Source organism: Hyaena hyaena, unplaced genomic scaffold (genome assembly GCF_003009895.1).
Source record: "Hyaena hyaena isolate Hyena2069 unplaced genomic scaffold, ASM300989v1 scaffold_544, whole genome shotgun sequence".
NCBI lineage: Eukaryota > Metazoa > Chordata > Mammalia > Carnivora > Hyaenidae > Hyaena > Hyaena hyaena.
Window position 1 is genome coordinate 1,171,830 of NW_024081176.1, and position 25,493 is coordinate 1,197,322.

Sequence of the window (25,493 nt, forward strand, 5' to 3'; positions counted from 1 at the left end):
ATTCTCTCTTTAATTGATCTCATTCATTACTATGGTTGTGAATTTTAGGCTATCACTTTGAGTAAAAAGTAAACTATTACGGTTTAAAATTTTGAGTTTTCTTTCTCTATCTGAAAGCAAGGGCAATAGATAGTAGCTTTAGTAATTCTTTCCTATAATAAAAGAAAATTACACAGCAGGTAGGCATGGCTTTTTACATGAAAAGGGAGATGACATATATATATATATCTATGTAATTATATTGAGCTGAAATTAGGATAAACTATGGTTTGACAGATGGTAACTGAGTGTTTTGCTATCATCTTCCATGTCTATGACCTTATTCATGTTGTATATAGTAATATATAAGTGGAGACTTCAGATGGAAGTAATAACATCAATATATACTTAAAAGTACCAAGACCAAATTCATTTTTTCTCAAATATTGTTTATTAGCTCTTATATTTGTATTTTGACTACTGAAATAAATAATTTTAACTTCTTGACGGAATTTGAATTATTCTAGAAAACTTTTGTATCTAATCAATATGAGTGTCAGGTATCAGTATGAAAAAGGATCTTATTCATCATTTTTTATGAAAAATAATGAGAAAATGAAAATTTTAAACATTAATATTTACCTATAATTTTCCAAGTACCCCTGCATGTTTATATTTAATCCAGCTATCCCTTCTAGAACTCTTAAAATTATTTTTATGAATTCATGGTCACACAGGATGAACTTAAAAATTAAGAAATATTCTTAAGTTTTGTTGTTTATGTTTTTTAAAATCCTGTTCTAGGTCTTCTTGAATTTTTTTTCTTGTTTAAGATATAAATGGTCACACCTATAATAATACTAACAACTGCCACAGATCCAATTATTGACAACACCAAAATTAAAATGTTAACTCTGGAATTAGGCTGATTTTCATCAGGACTAGGATTTGAAGGACTTTCATCAGGACCAGGTTCTGCTTGAGGAATAAACAGAGCTACTTGTGCAATGTTGGATAGTTTTGATGTCAAATTGCTTTTATCCACACTTTGAATCGCAATAAAGATGTGAGTTGCATTTTCTTCTGAGATATTTCCTTGTTTAAATGCAAAGGTTTCTTTGGAGTTGGCTTCGTTTGGTAACAGATCAGTAGTGTTTACTTGGAGAGCATTGTCAAAATTGTCTCTTAGATCCAGAATACTTCCACTTATTCTTATGATATACCGTTGAACTAAGAAAAAAAATATTACTTGTTTAGAAACTAGAGCATATCATGTTAAATTCCTTTTTATCTTTTCCCCTCAAAAATGTTTAGTTATGCAAATCTTATACTTATAGCCAAAGCATTACTAATTTTTCTATGGAAGATTAATTCTGGTTTATATATGTGTATATATATATGTTTATCTATATATGTGCTAAATATTATTTTCTTTGAAAAGTGGGACCAGGTTAAAATGTGTCATTTTTGATTAATTTGAATTTATCAGATTATAAAATTAATACTTCAATGAGTAACCAATTAAAAATTGTTTTCTTCCCACCCACCTTTATACCCTTGCTTTTGCAAGAGCACCTTTCAGTTAATCAGCACTACATGTCACTTTATCCTTACCTTTTCCAACATCAAAATTATCTCCTGGTGCTGTCCATGTTAAATTTATCTCATCTCCATTAAGTGTGGCCTCAAGATCTGTGATTTGACTTGGTGGGTACAGATCAGGCAAGGGAAGTGTCGAAATATTTGAAACTACAAATGCACCTCCAGATGCTGTTCTGGTGAAGCTCTCCAAGGTTGTTTGAGCATCCTCATCCATTTCAACTCTTGGTGGATTCCCTTCAATTTTCCCTGCATTAAAATTTGCTGTACTTAATGGGCAAATCTCTACTAGTATTTTTAGAATTCAGTGAATTGAATTCCTCATCTTACATCTCCCTGCCCCCTCCTTTTCATACATATACACAGTCACCTTTTACTAAGTTTGGTGACAAAGTCATTGGCATCCAATTGGTGGCAGAATTTGTTCATTAGCATTCCTGGCCATGATATTGCAGGGTAGATTTGGAAAACATATCACTTGGAATTAAGGCTGCACTGAATGGAAATAATGTTATGTAATTCAATATGTTCCCTTAAATAAAAAATACTGCTTTATTTCTTAAATTATTTATAAGCTAGGAATAACCTGGGTAAATTTTTACTGTTTCCCTTTCAATTGCTTGAGCCACGTTTTTCCCTTGCTCTCTGCTACAAATAGTTTAAACTAAAATAGTTTAAATTATATTCCAGCTTCCAACAGAGAACCCCTAAAAGTCACAAGGTAAGGGATGAATTGAAGGAAAGCTGACAAAGAATACATTAATCCTTATCATCACCTTACTCTAAACAGTTTCCCTTTTGACTTAACAAAAACATTCAAAATAAGTGTTTACTCATTTAGGTGTTTTTGTGAACTGAATCAGGTATCTCTGTGAACTGAAGAATAAATTTTGCCACTAGCCTGTGCTTAGATACATAACACATTAGCCTGTTTTCTTTATCTAAGTTATAAATTTGACAGATAGTTGTTGATATAGGTAAGGTGCCCCAAACTACTATATAATAATGGCTGACATTTATTGAGTGCTTATTAGATGCCACACACTGTACAAAGCTTAGCATAATTTGGATGCAAAGACAGTATGACTGAGAACTTCATTTCAGAAATGGGAAAAGCTGTACTTTGAGGTGTAAAGTGTTTGAAACCTTACTCGTGTTAACTCACAATCATTCAAGCGAGGTATCAGATATCATTACTCACCATCCACTACCCATCCTGGTATATGTGCAGCTCTTTTCAGTGGATGCCTTAAGTTTTGTGTAGTCACATTTGCTCCTCTATAAGCCCATACTTTTAAGCTATATCTGCCATTTTCTGAATAAGCTATAAAATATCTGGAGTACACCCCATCATTCTTGAAAGAATCAGCACCTTGTCATAGAAATGAAAGAATAAAATATTATTGTGAAGAAAAAGAAAAATGTATGCATTTTCTAGGCCAAGCATATGGACTTTATAAGCATATCCCCTCGATTAGGCTATTTTGTAGTTGACCTACTGGGGAATATTTCTATTATGCTCTCAAACCAGTATCCTTTTGAATTGATATATCTTTGAGTTATTATATACATAAATACCTTTAGTTTATCAACCTCTATGTAGATTATTTTAGTACCCTTATTACCATGTTTTAGCCAAATGGTTTTCTTACAGTTCTTACTTTATCTAAACACATAATTATGTCATCTCCTGTTCAAATCAAAAGGATTCCCACTAAAAAAAGTATCTTTGCATAATGATTTAAATCTCACTATAGTTACCTAAAAATTACTTATTTTGACTTCTCTTCAACCACCCCCTTTTTTTTTATCCTCACCTCTTGTTCTCTGATCCATCAACTCTCTGGTCTGACAGTGGAAAACCCCTCTATTAGTAGAATAAACATTTGGGGAAACTCAGGAATATTGCATCATAAGTTTATGTCTTGATATCACCAGTACTGGAGTTATTCATTAAATTACAGACACATATCTCAAGGAGTTTAACACTCTAAGATAGAGGTTCTTGAATTGAGGTACTTGGATGAGCACCATGTGCATGTCTGTTGATTTTATTAGGAATGCAAATTACTTAGACCTTCTATGGAAGGACCTAGCATTCTGTGTTACAAGAAGCCCCTCAGGTGATTCCTTTGCATGCTAAAGTTTGAGAAGCCCTGCTCTAATTCATTGTTTATCACCAATACCTTCTTAGGTAAAGGCATTACAAATTAGCTAAGTAGCCATCTGGTAAAACCTTTAGACATGAAACAAGATGCAGGTTAACTTTTAATGTAGCATGAGAGGGTTTGGGAAAAGGGGAGAAGTCAGGAAATAGTTGAGGAAAATATTATTATATCAGATGAAGGCAATGAGGTGTACCAAAGAACAATTTTACTTTATAAATGTTCACAGGGCAAACTCTAGTTGATTATATATTGACTGACATTGCAAGACACTAATAGAAAATTCTGACAACTCAGAAGGTTATCAATACAGTGATTTCCTTGCTCATTGCCCTTTCAAAAGAAAGATCAGTTTCTGGAACAATCCAGAGTCAGGGAAAAAGTCGTTGTCCCCCATATAGACCACAGCATGGCCAACTCTGTATCTTGTTTCCTACCATTCAGACCTGGCATCTGATGCTCTAGTGATATCTCTTGTCTGTTTTGGCTGTTCTCCTTGCTCTTGGACCTCTGTTCCCAAGACTCTGTGTTGCACTTTTTTCCAGCTGTTAGGAATTACTCTTGCCTGTTGCTCCATCTCTGCCAGGAGCTCAAGTTCTACCATTTAATCCCATCTGGCTGCTTATGCTTTAGTCACTCTGGCTAGATTCTCTTGATGATGTGCACCTAAGAAACTTGCTCAGAATTCTTGATGCTGTTCTCAACCTCCTGAATGAGACCTTCTTGATGGCTAACAGACATTGGGTGTCCAGATGGCAAATAATAATGGCAGTAAATAACACTTATTGAGTGCTTACTATGTGCAGGACACTTGCTACGTACTTTGTAGGTTTTATGTAGATGGAATTCCCTGCTGGTCCTGCTGTTCATCCACAATCTGCATCAGTTCTTCTGGAGTCTGTCCTACTGCCCCGCACTATTACAGGGACCCATAACATATCCTGAGTTATAAAATTACAGGTGTATTCATAAAAACCTGTGAGTTACCTGCACCATTATCCAAAAGTTCCAAAACTTCTGTTTTTCCGTTATTTGATTCAATGAAAGCAGTCACGTTGGCTCCAAGAATTGGTACATGCCCTTGTAGAACTTCTGCATAAACAATCATTGGGCTGGGAAAACTGTTTGTGTCTTTATTCATTTTAGCATTCACTGTGATTGGAGGCACAGAAGAATTTGCTGCCTGAGAATTTACTGTCATAGTTAATGTTTCTGGGTTTGCTTTGGTTTGAATACTGTAGGTCCAAACACCCACCTAAAAATTAAATGGAAATATATTAAATATCCAAGGTCAAGCTCTTCTGTGTTTCATCATCCAACTCTTAAATACATTTTATAAATATGTTACATAATAAACAGGATTTGACAGTTTTCAGGGTAAAAGGTTGAGAATTGAGGCAGTTTAGAAAGGGCATCCTGGCTATTGTCATGCATGGTGTTCAAACTTTGGGAAATGTCAGCTAGGAAAAATAAGTTTAGGAAAGTTTGCTTTGGTCTTGGCCTCACTCTTTGAACTCAAAGTTCACAGATTTTAAGATCTGGTAGTGCTAATAAGGAGTGACTGAATAGCTATCTACTCACCAAATTGCACACGTTCTCCCTACATTGCTTCTTCAAAGTTATTCTTAGTCTACCTCATTTTTTCCCTTCTCTTTCTCCTAATGCATATGTTCTTCCTTTTCCCTGCCTCCATAATTTTTGGGACCACACAGGCATGGTGGAAAGTACATTCTATTTTATTGTAATTTTAAAGATGATACAACTATTGACAGCTGTGGTTGTGATAGTAAAAAAATGTATTTTCAGCTATAAAACAAATCTGCAAGGAAGTCTAAAAGCTGGTTGCTTACCTTTGCAGTTCCTGGAATACTGAGATAGGCCATTTTGGAAACCATGTCCACTGTGAAATTTCTCATTGGTGTTCCATTGGGGTCCCAGAGAGAAATAGTGGGAGACTGTCTGGCCCATGTGATGAGGAAGAAAGTGTCCTTTCCCACAGTGCTATCAATTATCACAGTGCCATTCATCCAGGAATTATTGTTGAGTGTTAATCCTTTACTTTCAAGCTGTTTAAATATATTTTAAAAATTAATGGCTGGAGAAGAGAGTAATTTTTTCTGTTTTCATTTGTAATGTAGTTTTTAATTTCTGGCCCGAGAACAAGCTTATACAGGGTACACTACTTTAGGCTTGTGATCTCTCTGAATGCTGATTGGGATGTGACAGTTGTCAGTCAGAAAGCATAGAAATACAGAGTCTGAGGAAAGGACAGGGCATAATAAAAGCATTAAAGCAGGAGAGTGGAATTTATAGTTGGAAATATGGCCCTGTTATTTTTTCCTAATTGTCTTGGCAAACATCCACCCAAGTCTTTAGCATTAAAGGGTGCTACAACCTCAGAGAATTAGCTGTAGGATATGCATGTGTCCATTTTCATGGTGACCTAACAAATACTGGTTGTGGCTAGAGTATGTGAGTAGAGACAGTAAAGGGGGGCCTCAACAGAGAAAATCAGGACTAGCAAACTATGAGAGAAGCAAACAGGGATATTTTCCTGATGTGAAATCTTGAAATAATTTTCACACATGATACAGTGAGCCGCACTAGGCAGTAAATAGTCCAACAGGAGTAGAAAGAAGGCAAACTTTATGAAGACTGGAATCCTGAGAAGAGATGTGAAAGATAGGACCTTTCTCTGAGAGGGGTGTCAAAGAAAGTTTTTCAAGTCTTTGTTGATAACTCTTAGGTAAGGAAAGCCAAGTTTATCCACGGATCAAGAAAGTGTTTTCTGTAAATGTGTCATTCCAGAAATGATGGGAAATCTCATTTCTATTCTAAACCAGTCTTTTAAACCAAAAACCCTTTCACACCAGTGCTGATAGAGGGGAGTGAATTCTACCACTGCAACATCATTACAATGACAAAAATCTCAGTTCTGTGTTAAGTGGACATATTTTTGAGTGGACCATGTATTATTATTAAGTTAAATCTTAATGTGAGAGATTTTCAGGAAAGTCTAAGTAAATGAGAAAGCTTTGGCTACATAGTGGTACTAGGGGTAAACAACTGAGTAAAGAGTGAGATGCAGCCTTTTCTCTATATTCTAACTGCCACTATCCAAATCCAAGTTCTCATCCTCTATTGAGGATTATTGCAACATACCTCTAACTGTTCTTACTCTTCTCTCCCAAGACAAATCGAGGCTAGCCTTTCAAAATTTTTTTTCTTTTTGTTATTTCTCTACTTAAAAAACTAAAGACATTTCGAGTGAGGGGTACAGAACTTTCTGCCCCTTCCACATCATTTAGAAAACCGTTATCGAAACTTTAAGCATATCCTCCATGCAACTGTTTCTTTTCTGGATGATTTCCCATATTTTACTTTCATATTTTAAAATTCATTTGGAACATTCCACTTTAGTGTTTCACCAGCCCCTCAAAATCTAAGGTTAAAACAGAGCAGGAAATAATATCCTCAAAGTCAGTTCTCCCTCTCTCCATGTCAATTTTGTCATCATTTTCTCAGTCATACAGATAGAAACCTTCAGAAATGTATGTTATTCTCCATCAGATCCAGGCTAGATCTCAGATCAATTTTTAAACTGTTTTCAGGGCAAGGCTGCAAACTCAACCTCCAAACCAATCAGCCCATATTATCTTAACTCTGAATCCTATACCTTCTTGCTCTTTGTTGTTGGAGAGAAGAGGAAATAGTTTTGTCTAGGTTATCAAGGCAAGTTGTAATGCAGGCAGTGACTTGATGAACTGTAAGATGGAATACAAGTGACATTGCATGCACTTGGTGGGGATGGATATTGATAGAAATAGAATTTTGTAAAAAAATATTTTGAAGGAAACAGGCTGTGCTGACATTTTACATGGTACATGAATGAAGAAGGATGAAAGAAGTTGTCAGAACTTTTAAATCTAACTACAGAAAATGGTAGTCCTATTGAAACACAAATGAGAAAAGAAGTGGCATTCAGAAGAGAGATGAATAAAATAAAAAGCCAGTGAAAAAAGTGGTTGAAGAGGTAGGAAGAGCCCTAAATTTGTAGATATGCAATGGTTATTCACTCTCTTTCTTTTTGATAAATTATTTCCAAGATACATTGCTTCCATTTCCACACCACATTCTTGAGTGCATTCGTATAATTCAAATCTATTTCATAGCAGTGAAGGGTGGGGGAAATCTTGGAAGCATGAGATTTTTTTTAATGCATTTATAGCAAAATGGATGCTACATTATTGGACAAAATCTATTTTGGCAGAAAAGTTAACAGTATTCAGTTTTGATGTTATCCCTTAACCAAGCTCTATGGGAAAAGAAAAAGAAAAAGTATATCTGCTACTTCACTACTTAAGTTGGTCATATTGAAAGAATAGCTTCTATTTCATACTCAGATTTTAATTTTAATAAAAATTTACTTTGAGAAAAATATAGGACTCAAAACTTTCAACAACGGAATTATTTCTCTTGGTTGTGGCTAAGTATAAACACCAAAACCTGAGGGGTGGAATCTCTGACCTGAAGAGGCTGTTGGGAAAGATCGGTGTTTCCTGATGCAAGGGCCCCAAAAGCATCAATGAGGCCACTGTTCTGGGCTTCATCTGAAGCAAAAAAATGGTTTCCTCCTAAAAGGTAAATACATTAAGTAGGTTTCTTTCTAGAAAATACATACTTACGCATTTTAGTAGTTAGTATGATAATAGGATAAACAAAATCATATTTTCAGTATATATTATTAAAATAGAACAAAATCTGGTATGTGTAAAGATTAACAATGAAATGTTAATTTAAAACTGTCATAACTAGAAAACGTAAGCAGCCTTTATACTTCACTCGTAGAAATTAATATTCCTGGCTAGAGTGCATGAAATAATAATAGAATGTGAAAGATGTTACAAATCCATGTATTAAAGTTCATAGACCTCACAGCCCTTTAGGGTAATTATTCACTTTTTTTTAAGATACAGTTATAATAATTCTGGCTCTCAGATTTTTCAACCAAAGTGGGTCAGAATCAGTTTAGGAAGCTTAAAGAGCTGTCATATTGCAGTAACCTGACAAAAACTGGCAATGGAGAGGTAGAAAAATGGTAAGCAGTAGAGAAAAGTTCAAAAAAGGCATTACTTTAGAGGGACACTTGGGACAGAAATTAATTTTACAATGGCCATGAAAGTACTTTGAAGTAATGGGAGTTTGTGCAACTAAGCATTAAAAAACAAGTATATATTTGGTAGCATTAGACTTCAACCCAATATCATAATTGATATTCATAATGTTCTAGATTTTGTTTATTCTACTACATTTAAGAAGGCACTGAAACATGTGGTCTATCTTCATTATATATCTCTGTATCTAAGACAGTATCTACCCTATAGTTCATCTAGAAATTTTGTTGTTATTTAGATTTATTCAGCTTGAGCCTCTGTTAATCCATCTGCTCCCCAACCCTATCCAAAGTCTATGCTCTGATTTCATGGATTTCCCAGTATCTCTCCATGTGCCTTACACTGTCATCCTGACATGATTTTTTTTGCTCATGACTGATCATCTTTACTCACTGCTTCTTTCTCCAGAAAAAGTAAACACCTTATTCATGGCCCAGCTCAGAAGTCACCTCATCTCTCATGCCTTCTTTCTCTGATTCAATGCAACCCTGGGAGAAGTAATGGCTTCCTCTGATCACATAGTGCTTTATTTCTATATATTTCTCCTGTCATGGAAGGATGTTATCTGATTACATTATCTGATTAGTAGTTTATTTGTCTCTTCAGCCAGCTGGACTGTGAGCACCTTGAGAACAGAGATCAGGTCTGGTGTGACTCTGATTCCAAGGTCCTGGCATAGCACCTGCAGGGCAGGAGCTTTAGAGAAATTGTTAAGTTGTTAGCCTTTACATTTATGTATCACTATCAAAGGACAATAATATATAAGTCATTCTATTATTCACCTGTTATAACACTCATCTCTATGACTGCTTTATCAGCAGATGGTCCCAAAGCAATCAAATGAATGACAGCCCCACTTTGCTTCACTTCATCAATACAAATATTTGCTGAGTTATCTTCCCCGTCGGTCAGCAGGACAATTTCAGATCCATCTATTTGGGTGTATATTTGTCTAATTACCTGCAGATATAATGACAGAATAATTACAAGTGTTCCTAGATCAAAAGACTTATGGGATATTAGAAAAAATGTGCAGAGAAAATAAACAAAAGTGTGCAGAAGAGATAGCTTCTCTTGTAAAAGCAGAATCTGTAATCAACAACTTTTAGGCAAACATAAATATGATTTTATTTTCTGTCTATCTGCAGAGAATGCTTGCTGAAGTGAAGTTATGTGGGCTCAGGGCTGTGGAAAATTCTACTTGGGTTAAATAACAGTGCCATCTTAGTCTGAGGACTCAGGTCAATCAGACATCAAAAATATAATTGCAGAATGTGGCATTAAATATTAGTCTGCTTTCTCTTGTTGGACTGCCCTCTAACAAGCCATTAGTATATAAAGTCTGTTGCATATACAGCTAGATGCATCAAGACCCCATCTCAACATTTTAAAGAAGTTTTATGATTCCAAATTAGGCAACCTTTAGTATACTTATAAAGAAAAGATGCAGAAAACTTAAGCAGGTCAAGGTTAGGGATCTTGTTGTATAACTTTTATTTTACTCTAATAGTAAAGAGCACAAAACTAAGAGTATTGGTGGTGCTCAGAAAATACCTGGATTATATTTGTTGAAATTGAGTTCTATTTGTGACTTGAGCCCATTTCTTATAAAGCCAAACAGTTTGAAATGCAGAGTTCTGAATCTAGGTGCATATAAGAGAGGAAAAAGAGAATTTATCCCAGGATAGCAACTATATTTCATCTTCTCTGACAACTTTAATTCGTAGTGGATTCTTGGTACACCATTTTGACAAACTGAGTCCAAGTTAAAGGGAAACAAATGACAGATTATCAGTGGCTTTCATGAGCTTGGAGTGGAGGTTTATGTAGATTTGTAGAAATGGGTTTGGAATTTAGATTTTCCTAATAAAGCTGGTGTCAGGGGACAAAGTGACCAGCTCACTTCAATTTTTGCATGTTATTAGGCAAATAGTGGCTTGTATATATTGTAATATATGTGAAATGTGCTTTAACATACATTAAAATCACACTAAAAATAGGAAATGCTCTAATACATTTATTGCATTTATATAACATCGCCATCATGTTACTCCTACATGTTTGAGTGAAATGTATAATATATATTGTGAGTCTTATTTTTATCCAAATGTATATGACCATTGTAATTATTATGGCATTTGTGAAATATATACATTTACTATATATAAATGATACTATTCTACATACATAAGTGTAATATTTCATTTAAACTTCATAATAGTCCTATGAGGTAGGCATTTTTATTTTCCTGTATTTCATAGATGAGGCACTGAAAACTTTACCTACAGTCACTTAGTAAGTAGTAGAGTCAGTACTCTGATATTACTTCCTGACCCTATAACTAACAGCCCCTGCTACCTCTATTTAATTAACATCAGTTTTCCCCAACTCAGTGTCACAGAAACTGAAATGAAGATTGGCCCAAAGTGGAATCATACCATATAATTTGCTTCATTACCTTAAAAATTGATGAATTTTGCTGCTGAAGCACACTTATTTCTTTAATATTTATTGAGCACTGACTATTGGATGGTGTAATAAGACACAGTCTCCAACCTCATTGAGCTTATACTCTAGTGGCATTTATTCATCCTTCAGTTTATTCATTGATTTACTGATCCATTAAGAAATCATTAAATGAAATTTTTTCTATGGGCTTAGTTCATCCTGCACTTCTTAGGATTAGTCATGTTAAAATCAGACAGCAAGTATGTGTGGCAGCATTTGTCATAAAAATGTACTAATCATAACAAAAAACTGGTAAGGGGGATTGAGAGGTACAAACTTACAGTTATAAAATAAATAAGTGATGAAACATAATGTACAACATAGGAAATATAGCTACCAATATCATAATAACTTTGTATGGTGACAGGTAGTAACTAGACTTATTGTGGGGATCATTTCATAAGGTATAAAAGTATCAAATAACTATGAAACTAATAGGGTATTGAATGTCAATTATACTTCAGTTTTTTAAAAAAGAACAAACTATATTTGCAATATGATTTTCACCTGAAATGCTGATTTAATTCCAGCACAGATGGAAGTTCCTCCACCAGCTGCTGTAGGTAAGCTCTCCAAGAGCCTGTTTCTTTCTTTGCTGCTTATTATTTGGATTAGATTACTTTTAACAGTGGCAGCACTATCAAAGTGCACCATCCCCACCCAGGATCCATTTTCAATGGTCTGCAGCAGGAAATGTTTTGCTGCTTGGTTCATTCGATTTAGGCGATCAAAACCCTGCATTAAAAAAACAAAACAAAACAAAAAACCTCAAGAAAACAACCAAGGGGTTTTCAACTGGAAAATAATAGCAGATCACATAAAACGAGTGAATAAAATTTGTCACTGATTTTTTATCAATAATAATTGGTATTATTAAAGAATGCAATTTTCTTTTAATTAATAAAATTGAAAAATATAGTTATGTGTATTATGGAACACACATGGCATAATAAAGAACATAGGCTTTAACTAGAGCTGATTCTTGGATGCTAAGCACCCAAATTAGAGGTGGAGGGTAGGGTAGGGATTGGATTGCAATTATGAGGTGATGACTCACCTCTTAGAGACTGCCTAATAACTCCTGAGATCCTCTGTTCCAGCTGTATCAAACTGAAACTATTCCCAAATCCCACATTATCAAACCAGGCTATCATGGACTCCATCTAGAGACTGAAATCTCCCTATCATCTTGGGGACATCCCAGAAGATGAAAGTCAAGCTGCAGCTATATTCTGAGAGGCCCAGTTCCTACCTCCCCCATTTCCTCTTCTGCTCCTAACCTCTCTCCACCACTTCCCCACCAATGGACTAATTGGAATTGGTTCTTTGACAGCTCATTAAAACTCACATCACTCTTTCCTAGGTGAACGTTCAGGACATAAGGCTCTTCGTACATTTGTCTTTTCCTTTCCTCAATATCAACTGATCTGTGGTACCTACCCCCACCCGCCACACACATCCAAATTTCCCTCTGAACTCCCTAGAACCAAGCCACAGTGAAAAACTTCTCTTACATTTCCATCTTTGAGGGGTCTCTTTCTACCACTTTGTTTTACCTTTAAACTTAGCTTTACCCACATCATGTCCAAAGGAGGCTGCTCATCTTTTCCCAATAAGGAACTTCATCTCTCCTCAGCAACACTTCCTAGAACACTTCTATGTATAGGTGTCTAGCATTCTGATGTTCTTTCTGAAACTCTGCTATTGTAGATCATTTCATTCAACTGTATCAACTTCTGTGCTTTTCAGTAACCACTCAACCCCCCATTTGTTGAAGACATTCTTCTTGATCTTCAGCATGCTCTGTTCTGCCTCTAATGTGACATCCTTCTGGGTGCCTTTTCATATTATGTTTGCTCATTGTAGTCCATTTCAACAATTATCCATTGAGTGCTTATATGTGATAAACCCTGTTCTAGGCAAAAGGGATGGAAAGATGAGTAAGACACTGTTTTAAGCCCTAGGGAGCTCCTAGTCTAGTGGGAGAGAAATGTATAATTTCAACATAATATATAGTAATGGAGGTTTGCACAGGTCATTGTGCGAGGCCAGCAGGACCATTAGCCTAGCCTAGAAGCCCAGCCCATCTCCTCCTGGAGGAAACAGGTGCCTCTACCAAACTTGAAGAATATGTATGAGTTAGCCAAATAATGGAAAGAGAGAGCGCAATTTCTCTATTCAACAGTGAATTCTTCAAGGATATGAGTTTCTACTCCTAGACCCTGGCCCAATGCTTCCCATTCACTGAATGATAGCAGAGGGAATAAATCACTGAATCTGACTGTATCTTTACATTGATCATAGCCAAAAGGATGAAAAGTGATGACTGTATCTTTATTATGGTTATGCTTTTTGTCTGTGGCTTTGAGCATAAAGAGGTCATTTATAGATGATGCAAATAAGGTAAAGGCATGATAACAATTCTCCTCGTTGATCTTGTTCCTTGACTTGGAATGGAGTTCAGAAGCCCTAATCCACTCTCTCCTTATGTCTGTTAAGATTTCCATTAGATAACAGAGACAAAGTTAGAAAGCATGTCCATATTAAAAATCTTTAGTACTAATCTTCTAACTAAGGCTTTACTAAAGGATCTAAAAGTACTCCTCAATAAACTCTCTATTTTCTGGGGTTGTATCTTGGATTAGATCTTTTTAATTCCATTGCCACACTTCTTTTATTACAATATTCACCGCCCCCTCTTGAGATCATGATCATAAGAGGTGACTGTACTTATGCCACCATATAATTTAGAACAAGCAGGAAGTGTTGAGTATTCTTAGCAATTCAATCACTTTAATGTCCTTACATCAGGAACAAATGGGCCCACAGACTTACATTCATGCTTCCAGACTTATCAAGAACTAAGCATACAATTCTTTCTCTGATCTTCAGCAATGAGAAGACAGGTGGAGGGGGTGGAGCCACCATAGATGTTGTGTTTTTAAAGTCCTCAGAATTGCTGATCACCTCCCATGTACTTCTGGAATTGCACATTTTGTTTTGTAGGCTTGGAGCTTCTCGGTTATGGTTTTCTTTATTACAGAATTCAACAACCTAAAAGATTAATAAAGTGAAAATAAAAACCTTTTTACATATAAAGTATTTAAAAATTCAACTATAAATCTGAAAAATAAAAAGCGTTCTTGGCAAACATGTTGTTTATTTAATGAAATAAGATTCACTGAGGAATCATATAATAGTAATATGGATTTTGAATAATTGTAATAATAGGTAACACTAGTTGAATGCTTACTATGTGCCAGTTAATGTTTAAAGAACTCTATATTAATATATGTAGTCTCTCAGGAAACCTGCACAGATATTTTGTAAACTTGATAACATATCCTTTGAATATAAATATACACTCTGAACTCACAATTGACATACTTACAGAATTAATACCTTGCATAAACATTATGGATGCCTTTTCAGTTTGATCTTTATCAGGGAAGAATTGACAATCTTTTTCATACAGTTTTGCCTTAGAATCAATTCTGCATCCTCTTGTTGTACAACTGTTCCCTTGACACTTATAAACTCTATTTAAACCAGTAATGCCTGTGGAACATCTGAAAATATATAATAGTTAGTTTTTGAGGCAACTTAATCAAAATTTTTAAGTCTTAAGTAGTCTTTCTATCAAGGTTTTCTTTATTCTTATTTATGTACCACACACATCTTGTTTTTGACAGCAACATTTAAGTGTTCCTATCAGAGCAGTTAGCTGTTTTTCAAGAAATTGCAGAAAGAAATTTTAAGTGGGATGTCTAGTATACGTAATGGCTGAGTTCCCTGTTGGGATTAAAGTTGCTGCTGTCCTGTTAGTCCTAATGGCTGGAGACTGCCCCTTTCCAAATAGCTTTCCTGGTGGCCTTGTGATGATAAATGCACTGCAGGCATCTGGACAAGGTAACTTGTGAAAACACTTACTCTCGCTACTACCGTAGCTTGAAGATCTTTGGAGGATTCTTTTCAAAGAAGATATCTCCAAGAGAATAGGATGTGGCATAGCTAGACATGTTTTGTTTTTTCAAGGAGCATTTTTATCTAAAGCAAAATGTGGCTTGAAGGAAAGACTGAGGTACTGCCTAGGACAGTGGTCTTTACTGGTGGGGGCATTTTAGATCTATGTTTTATTGCACGGAATTGGCCACAGGTAGCAGTGATTACAGTAAAGATGCTGGAATGTGAATGTATCTCATCTTTTCAATGTGTTTCCATTTCAAAATTAAGAAGCAATTGCTAGATTGCATTCAGTCATTTAGAGGGTCTCCTAAATATGTGTATGCTTCTTAATGCCCTAGAACTCCGTGAACATAATGGTATCTACATTAACAACCATGATGAATATTCTGTAACAGAGACTGGACATTTAGGGGGAATATAGTATAAACAAATGTAATCAATGTAATATTCCTTAAATATGTGTACTGAAATTGGTGAAGCAAATGGGCAAAGGAAGGGACTTCAATGAAATCAAGTATCTTTTATTTTGTATGTTTTTGGTAAGTTTAGAGACCTAGTACGCATCTAAGATTGATTAAACTATTAAACTGATGACATCTAATTTTAAACCAATTACTGACAACCATTTTGCTCTATTGATCTGAAACTAAGAGGATTGTCTATTATTAACTGTGATGGTAGATTGGTATTTTTAAATGAATTTGGCAAAACCCAAGAAGTTCTTGATTGGCCCTTTTGAAAGTTGATTTCTTATTAAGCTTGCATTTACCACTGTTTTTTAACCACTGTTTTTATTCGTGTGTAAATAAATTATTTTGATTTGCCATATACTATATATAATCCTTTACACAGAGTGCAGCTTCAGCACAAATGACTTCTGGCAGCTATGGGAGAGAGGTATAAAAATATGCCAAGTTGCTACCGAATGCTCTTGAAGTTATGTGTATTTTAAGTGGAAAATCAGCTACAATAAGGTACATTTTCTACAAAAAAACCCCCAGAACAGAAATGCACTGTTTTGTGATATAGCATCTATTATCTTCATTGGGATAATTGGAATTTAAAAGAAATAAACCTAAGGAGAATAAGAAGGTATAGTCTGAAGTAATTACATGCCTTGTTGCTTCAATTTTCTTTGACTCAGCACTGTAGAAAGGCTCATCTTCATTGTACTCATCAAATACTCCCCAGCGGAGATGGGCCCACTCATGGACAAGCAGTCTGTCTGTAGGAAAATATTCCAAATATATGATCACAATTCAAGTGACAAAATTTGTCCCTTAAATCTTTTAACAAACTGTTTCAGTCAAAAAATTGTATTTAGGTTTTAAATAACTGCTAACATTTATATTTTTTATTTGTAAAAAAGCATGTAACATTACATTAAATAGTGTATTATGTTTTTATGATACAACATGTTACATCAAGAAAACATTATGATGTGTATGCTATGGGCAGAATAGACTGAGCTTTGGCTCTTGGGGGACAAAAAGTCTTCGATGTTACAATGGTTTTTAGCTCTATAAAGCTTACTTCCACCAAAAACATAAACAGATATATAACATATATTTGGTATTAACATTCATTAGAATGTGATTAGTTAAAAGATGTTGATAGGGGCACTTGGGTGGCTCAGTCAGTTGAGTGTCCAACTTTGATTTCAGCTCAGGTCATAATCTCATAGTTCATGAGTTTGAACCCTAGGTCTGGGTCTGCACTGATTGCCTGGAGGCCTGCTTGGAATTCTCTTTCTTCCTTTCTCTCTGCCTCTCTCTCCCTCTCAAAATAAAAATATAAGCTTTAAAAAAAAAGCCTATAAATGCTCCTGAGGGAGTGGGTAATAAAAAAAAAAAAAAAAAAAACACTGCTATAGACCATAGATAATTTGGGGTGAATGTTCAAATAAAGTGATTAATGTAGAGTACTTAATGCAGATAAGCTTTGATTATGTGAAAATAATTATAATTAATTATATATATTCAGTATATGTTATTACTGGGAAATACAAGGTACTAGGTACTAGATATACAAAGTCTAGAAATACACTAGAAATACAAAGATGAACAAGGTGTAGTCCTTGACTAGGAAAAGGCCAAAGAGAGGGAATTGGAATTTAAAAAAAAAAAAGGTTTTTTCTGCTAAGGATTTTAGGATAAATGGAAGATTAAAGTAAATCCACAGCTTGAAATGCAGGAAGAAGAAAGAAGTAGAATTTCTGTTTCAGCAATATTAGGAAAAACTTCAGAGGAAATAGTGATGGAGAAGAGGAAGTTAGAAGTATGTTTGTTCTGATACAATGTGTATTTCTCTAACTCACACTAGTTCAGGAGATCTAAAAATAGAGAGGAAATGTCAGAATTATGCAAAAGTCACATTTCTTCTTTAACTCAAAATATGTTCATTGGACCAGAAGCATGAGCATCACCGGGCAGCTAACAAGAAATGCAGAATCTTAGACCAACCTTAGACCTGCTGAATCAGAATCTGCATATTAACAAGATCCTTAAGTTACTCCTCTATGCACTGAACTTTGAAAACATTGGCTTGAGGTTTTCTAGGCAAATGGAATCAGAGTACGAAGGAAAAGCCCTCATATCAGCTATGGCAGTAGGCATTTGGTGCATGGCAGGTTGCCCTTCTCCTCATGCCCACTATAATTTGCTAAGAGAGTAGATTTCAGGTGCTATCACCACAAATATAAAATGAAAGGGAAGGGAAGGGAATTATGTGAGGAGATGATATGTTAATTAGCTTGACTATAGGGCTCTGTTTTCTCAATCAAGACATCTGTTGGTGGGATTGAAAAGAGTAATTAGAGATCCTGAGAAAAATGGTAGAAGTTTTAGAAGAGCTGCTATGGGGAATGAGAAAGGAAGCCAAGAAGACAGTACAAACATTGTTGAGTAGCTTTGAGGGCTTCTCTGATGCTGGGAAGCCTGCTTATATAATGATACTACTAGTTTTATAATTTTCTTTCATAGTCTTGGAAGTATATTAACAGGAGCCAAAGGAAACTGGCTGGAAACTCAGTACAGAGGATTTGGAAAGTTGAATGAAACATAGTATATGAATGGTGAGGGATTTGAGGTATTTATACTTATAGTTGAGATAACTAATCTTGCTGGATATATCAGCTAGAAAAGAGAATATAGCTTAGAAAGGTGCAAAGGATTAGAAGTGCCAAGGAGAATAATCATGGTCAGGCTAAAGTTTGAGGGAAAGGTAAGATTGGGTTGGGATGGGATGGGATGGGATGACGGAGCTTGCAAGCTGGGGTGGAGAATAAGTCTAGGTGACAGAACCAAGGCTAGCTGAAGATTTGACAGATACAAGAGACTTAATGTGTGCTCATTGGAAGGGCAGTGGGAGAGAGAGATGGTGGGATATGTGGATTTAGGAAGGTTTTCACTGAATAGTGGCATGTGAGTTGGACCTTCCTTTAACAATGATTTGCATTTTTTAATGCAAAACAATATACTTTAGGTCATTTGAAACAATGATTTTTAACTTTTAGATGGAATTGGATGAAATTACCATTTTTCTAGGTAAAAATGATCACTTATAGAAAGGTTCATCTGGTTCAGCCAAATAGGTTGAATAATAATATCAGTGACTAATAGCCTATGACTGTTTTCTCTTGGCCAGAAACTGACATCCTAGCTCTTTTCAGCTTGCCATACATCTGTCTTCCGTGGAGGCAGCTTGTGATTGATTTATATCCAGCTGTGGAGAACTGGAAAAAATTAAATCTAAAAAGTACACCTGAAAAATTTTATTATTGTCCTGTGTTCAAATTTCTTTTGATGATGTACTGATTACAGTTACATGGTTTATCTAACTTGGTGTTCACAACAAGTCTACAAAATAGGAAACCTTCTATTTACCATGTTATAGCAAATAAAAACAGAGAAACTAGGTCATTGTCCAAGGTCACACACAGTTGATAAGTCAGGATTTGAATCTAGAGACTCTGGCTCCAAGGCTTGGACATTTAACCTGGATACAAAGATGCTTGTTAGAATCATTTGCAACACATGTGTTTTAACAAAAACTCCTACCTGATGGTCCATATTCATTTTGTTTTTTTCCAAGTACAAAGTCAGGGGTGAAATGAATGTATTCTCCTCTTTCTTCACAGGCTGTGAACTGCCTGGTATATGGTTCATCTCTACCTGGGAGGGTAGGTGGTGCAACTAAAATATCGGCCTGAGAATGTTTAAAAATATTTTTAAAACATCAGAAATATAAATGATAGCACTTAGTCTGAAACACTCTAAAAACAATCAATGTGCTGCAAAACTGAGGATCACTAGAAAATATAATTTTTTAAGAGAAGCTTTTTGACTCTTACGTGTTTGTAGCTTTCATGTTTTGGCCTCTTGTATTGTGAGTTTTCCTTCCAGCTGTTAGGAATTAGTATTGATATGTTTTTGAAAAAAAATCTTTTTTCTGTGGCTTCAAACAGGTAAGTCGAAGCTGTAGTCACCATACCCTATTGTTAAAGGAAACAAAATATGTGAGAATGGCCAAGTAAAAAGGGGACTAAACAGGCATTTCCCAGTTTAAGAGTGGATAGGCAAAGTAACCCACTAGGGACCAGGCCTCTGCCTCACGTTTCCAGTTCTGCCACCTGTCAGTCCAAAGTTGTATCTTAATCTTACACATCACAGGTTTGAGTTTTCCATACCCTTCATCAGAGGGCGAATGTTTCTCTTTAGTGTTAAAAGAAATTTTATAAAATGACAAAGACATAGACTTTAGAGTCATCTGCTTGGTTCCAATATTGGCATTAGCACCTTCTGAGTGATAGAGGTTGGCCAGTTTAACACTCTGAAGCTCAGTTTCTTCATCTCTTAAGTGGACTATTACAACCTTTCTTAAGGGTTAACATAAAATGAGATATGAAATGAGTTATAAAATGAGTTATGAAATGAGTTATAAAGTACTGTACACGTAGATAGTCATGAAACTGGCTGATATCATCACTGTTAATAAGTCTCAGTAGAGACCAGCTTTAGCTGATGCAAGCTGAGGATAACAGTCTGTAGCAATGGATCATAGGGAGAGGTTTTTCATTATGCTCCCACCCCCCAGGAGAGACAGTTGGATTGGGAGCTGAGGGTGGAGTGATAGAAACATTCATAGGAGACACAGAGCTTTCTAAATCATAGATAGAGTTTGATGCTCTGTCAACAGGCTGAAAATAATATCACTTTATTACTGTTCAGTATCCTGAACCCAAAGGTGTAATGATTAATAAGGACGATAGTCTCTAGAACTTTCTGTCTAGTGGGGGAAGTAGATGGATGAATGCTTCTTAACGGTGACCTATTCTGCGTAATCAAAACCACTGAATAATTGAGGGATATTGGTAGCTAGATGAAAATGTCAAACTCTTCATCTTGCTGGCAACATTCCGGTTTACAGTGTTGTTTCCTTCATGGTGAGCTCTTCTCCTCCGTGATGCTTCCTGACCTGACATGAGCCCACAATAGAATTCTTCTTCTTCAGGAATCCCAGGACTCTCTATCTTGTTCTCTTGTAGAGAGTCCAGTGTGCTTACTCAAATACATTAAAGAGATCAGCAAACTGATTGGGTTCAGAGCCATGGGATCAGTCAGAAGCCAGAGTGCAGAGGGACGCCTGGGTGGCTTAGTCGGTTAAGCGTCCGACTTTCACTTAGGTCATGATCTCGCGGTTCGTGGGTTCGAGCCCCGCATCGGGCTCTGTGCTGACTGCCAGCTCGGAGCCTGGAGCCTATTTCGGAGTCTGTGTCTCCCTCTCTCTCTGACCCTCCCCTGCTCACGCTGTCTCTTTCTCTCTCTCCTAGAAATAAACAAAAATATTAAAAAAAAAAAAAAAAAAAAAAAAGCCAGAGTGCGGAGAACTGAAGGCCCAAAGAACTGGCTAGGAGTTGGGAAAGGGACTTCAGAGATCTCTTAAAGTAGATTGGAAATTACTTCATTACTGGCCTAAAGTAGATGAAAGAATTCTCTGCCTGTTCCCTAAGGATGCTTTTCCTCTCTCTCTCTTTTTTTTTAACATTTAGATCTCACCAGTTGTCACATTTTCCTTGAAGTGATGACTATGTTTCTATGAGATAAAAATATATATGGTTCTTTGAATTGTGTACGTATCAGAAAAGTATGGTTGCTACACACAATTGTGTAGGTTGTGCATTATACAACTCCAAGGGATTCCATTTACTTTGTAATTTCCATAGCTCTATGCAAACTGCCTTGGGTAGTGGTATGCTATGAGGTCATTGAGGGATTTTACAGACCCTATTTCAGATGACTATGATCCCCTAAGGCATACTAGGAGAGCTTTAATGGTTCTCACAGGCTTTCCAAGGAAAATTTCTGTAATATTCCTTCTAAGTTCCATCTCAGAACTCCTATAATATCCTAGTTGGATCAAAGATGATTAATATTATCAGTGTTTCAAAAAATACGTACTTTCAAAACAAAAAGATACATGAATAAAAGGAATAAGGAAAGTTGACAGTTGACATCTCAGGTCATGAATTATAAGTTAATCATAATTAATAAGTAAATCATCTTATTATGATCAGATGGTATCTGCAAAGTAAGGTTATATCTACAAGTTGATTTACCAGTTACAAAAAAAGAGTAATTTTTGTCACCTTGTACAAGCTAGAACTCAAACCCAGATCTGTTAGCCTTCAATACCCATGAGTTGGATCTCAGCTCTAATTGTGCTATTTAATGTGACCTTGGAAAACATATTTACTCTCCAAATAACAGTTTTATCTTCTGTATAATGTGGATGAAAGAATTTCACAAGGTTGCCTGGTAATATAAATGCAAGGACTTTGCAGAGGCTGGGAGAATGTCAGGAAACATGGTGTAATCTAGGCATATCTAATAATTGAACTTTTATTTGTGGCATTTGATAGAGAACATTTTAATTTTTTTTTCCACTGCAAGTAATTTTTCCAAATATTGCTTTCTGGTGTTCAGAAAAGTTTGAAACAGGCTCTTCCCAAACATGAAGACGCCATCATGCAGAATTAGCTGAGACACGGTAGAACCCTATCAAGAATTAACTCCTATTCAAGCCTGTGTTCTTCAGTAAAGGAATTTTTATATTCCCCTGGAATTCAAAAGGTATCAACAAATGAACACTTTTATGCTGCAAGAGTTTATTCAGAGTGGGTGATACATGGCAGCCACAGAATCACCTGCTCACCACCCATGTCAAGACCATCAGCCTCAAATGGATAGCAACACACACGCAAAAGGCTAAATCAGTGAGCATAAGGACACAGTAGTGGAGGAACTGAATGTAAGAAATTAGTAAATGTTGATGTCAGAGAACCAGAGAGCTGATTTGCATGGCTGTAACACCTGTAATCTCTATTGCATGAAATGTTACAGTTGGTAGAAACTTTAGAAATCAAAATCCTCCTTTTAGGTTTGGAGCCTTGTTCTTCTCCATCTGCACTTTACAGTGAACTCATTTATTACCATGGCTTTAAATCTTATCAACATACTGATGAGTCTCCAATTTTTATCTCCACCCAGATTTCTCCCTTGAATTCAGATTCTTATCTACATCTATGTGTATATCTAATAAGCATCTCGAATTCAAAACGCCTCAAACTAACTCCTGATCTCCCATCTGCCACATTACTTTCACTTACAGTCTACCATCTCAGCTGATGATAATTCCATCCTTTCAAGTGTTCAGGTCAAAAGTTTTGATGTCTTCTTTGACTTTTATTTTTCCTCCTCCTCCCACCCCCACCCCCCCATCTAAACCACCAGCAAATTTGTCTATAATACCCTCAGAATATGTTCAGAGTTATACCACTTTAATGATCTCTACCACAATATCCCTGTTCCTGGTCATCATTACTTCTCACCTGCAACAGCTTCCTACCTGGTGTCCCTCCACACCTCTGTGCTGCAATGGAACTTATATAGGATGAGTGACAAGTAGAAGCCCACTACAGAGTTTCCTGAATACTGTAGTCAGAGTGATCCCAGAACATACATGAGAGAGCACACCCGTCCTCTGCTCAGAATCTTTCTTTGAATTCCCATGGCATGCAGAAGTAACAGCCCGGGCCTTTCCAGTGGTCTGGGCCCTCGATGTCTCCATGTTGGGCTCTCCCCACCCTTCTTCCTGCTCATCACCTCCTGTTGGTCACATCAAGCATGTTTGCTACACTTGCTGTTCCCTCCTCCAGGTTTTCAGTGGGTTCTTCCTTCACTCATCTCAGGTCTCTGCTCAGATGTCTACATCAACAGTGAGGCCTTTCCTGATTGCCATGCATGAAATAGTAATGAACATTCTCCTCCCACCCAGCTCCAACACTGCCTACCCCAATATGCTGATTCATTTTACTTCAGGGCAACCTTCTACCATCTGACCTGCTAACTTTTACATGTTTTTATTATCTATATTATCTAAATAGAATGTGTACTGCATGAGGGTAAGGAATTGTTTAATTCACTGTTGTTCCCTGACATGCCATAAGAATTCATTAAATTGTTGGGGCGCCTGGGTGGCTTAGTCGGTTAAGCGTCCGACTTTCGCTTAGGTCATGATCTCGCGGTTCATGGGTTCGGGCCCCGCGTCGGGCTCTGTGCTGACTGCCAGCTCAGAGCCTGGAGCCTGTTTTAGTCTGTGACTCCCTCTCTCTCTGACCCTCCCCTGCTCATGCTGTCTCTCTCTCTCTCCTAGAAACAAAAAAAAAAAAAAAAGAATTCATTAAATTGTTGTTTAAAAAACAGATGAGTCCAGCTGCCCATTTACAGATGAAGAAACTGAGGATCAGGGAGGCCCTGTGCCTTGTGTTGGTCTTATGGTGAGACAGGGCAGAACCCTGTCTAAAACTTTCCATTCCCTCTGCCATTCCAGCATTGTCTTCACTGCACCATGCTGCTTTTAAGCTTCCTGCAGCATTCAGAAGTTTCCATAATAATTAACTACTAACTTTTTTCTTCTCCACAATTAAACAGAAGAAATCCCATTTTTTCTTACCTTTATCTGTTCAATTATATTTTCATCTTCTGGCACACGAGGGTCTATAGCAATGATAATGCCTTCATAGCCATTGTTATTCAGCTGAACAAGGGAAGTATTGGACCCCTGCAGCAGGTTAGGACTAAGAGGAAGACAAAATCTGATAACCCCATTGTTCTTGTCAAAGCATTCCTGGCTCCAAAGTTGGTTTGTTCAAAAGGCTTTTCTTTCACTTTGTTTCTCTCTCCATATATATAGCCTTAAACCTTATCAACATCTTGGCTGATAATGGGATGTTGCTTGTATAAAGGTCAATGTTATATATGTAGCAAAATGTTTGACTTCAGTTTATACATTTTATTGCATGTTATTGTAAAAGTGACCTGAAACATAGAAGAGATAAGATGTTTTTATAAAAAAAATACAAATATTCCTCTTGGAATATATATTCTATACTTTTTAACTCTGGTTTATTTCCTACATATAGACGTATGCCTTGTATTTTCTGTACAGTACAAATGAATAAAAACATTTGTTTGGCAATATTGTTATTCAGTTTTACAGATAGACTTAATAACTATTTAGGTTTCTTTACAAAGGTATAAATAATTGAGGAGAATGTAAGATTATTAAATGTAAATAACACCAAATTAGGTAAGATGGCCTTGAAACCTAACTTAAAAATTTAAAGACTTTGACAAATTAAGGAAGTTTGACAGTTATTATATTTGAAAATCCTGTTTAGTAAACAATAAACAATAGAATATTGTTTTTATACTAGTATAAACTAGTTTTTATACTAGTATATCAAAGAGTCTGGTATGTGCTAATCATTATTGAAGCAGAATGAATAATTTGATAGTTAAGATTTATTTAGGGCAGAGATTCTCTCTCTTAATGTTCACTAACTTTCTAGCTAAGTGTGACTATAATCTTTATTTTATGCATGAGGAAACTAAGGTACAGTTTCAGTAACTTGCCAAGATTACATAACTAGCAAATGACAGAGTCAGGATCTGAACACATTATTCTTACCCCGAAGGCCATGGATTTAATTTTTTTTTTCTAGGAGAGAGAGAGAGAGAGAGAGAGAGAGAGAGAGAGAGAG

The 25,493-nt window shown here is 36.0% G+C and overlaps 1 protein-coding gene across 1 annotated transcript; it reads right to left on the reverse strand.

Annotated features, from left to right (window-relative positions):
• Window positions 1-817: 817 nt before the first annotated feature.
• On the reverse strand, window positions 818-24,558 carry CLCA4 (chloride channel accessory 4; the record flags this gene model as incomplete). Its single annotated transcript, XM_039255731.1, is given in 15 exon segments — window positions 818-1,209; window positions 1,594-1,827; window positions 2,780-2,950; window positions 4,731-4,998; window positions 5,594-5,809; window positions 8,271-8,377; window positions 9,700-9,877; window positions 11,933-12,160; window positions 14,261-14,479; window positions 14,817-14,994; window positions 16,508-16,616; window positions 19,450-19,597; window positions 19,743-19,883; window positions 24,404-24,522; window positions 24,525-24,558. Coding segments are annotated over 15 exon segments (2,742 nt in total), but the record flags the coding sequence as incomplete, so codon positions are not given.
• Between the last annotated feature and the right edge of the window lie 935 nt (window positions 24,559-25,493).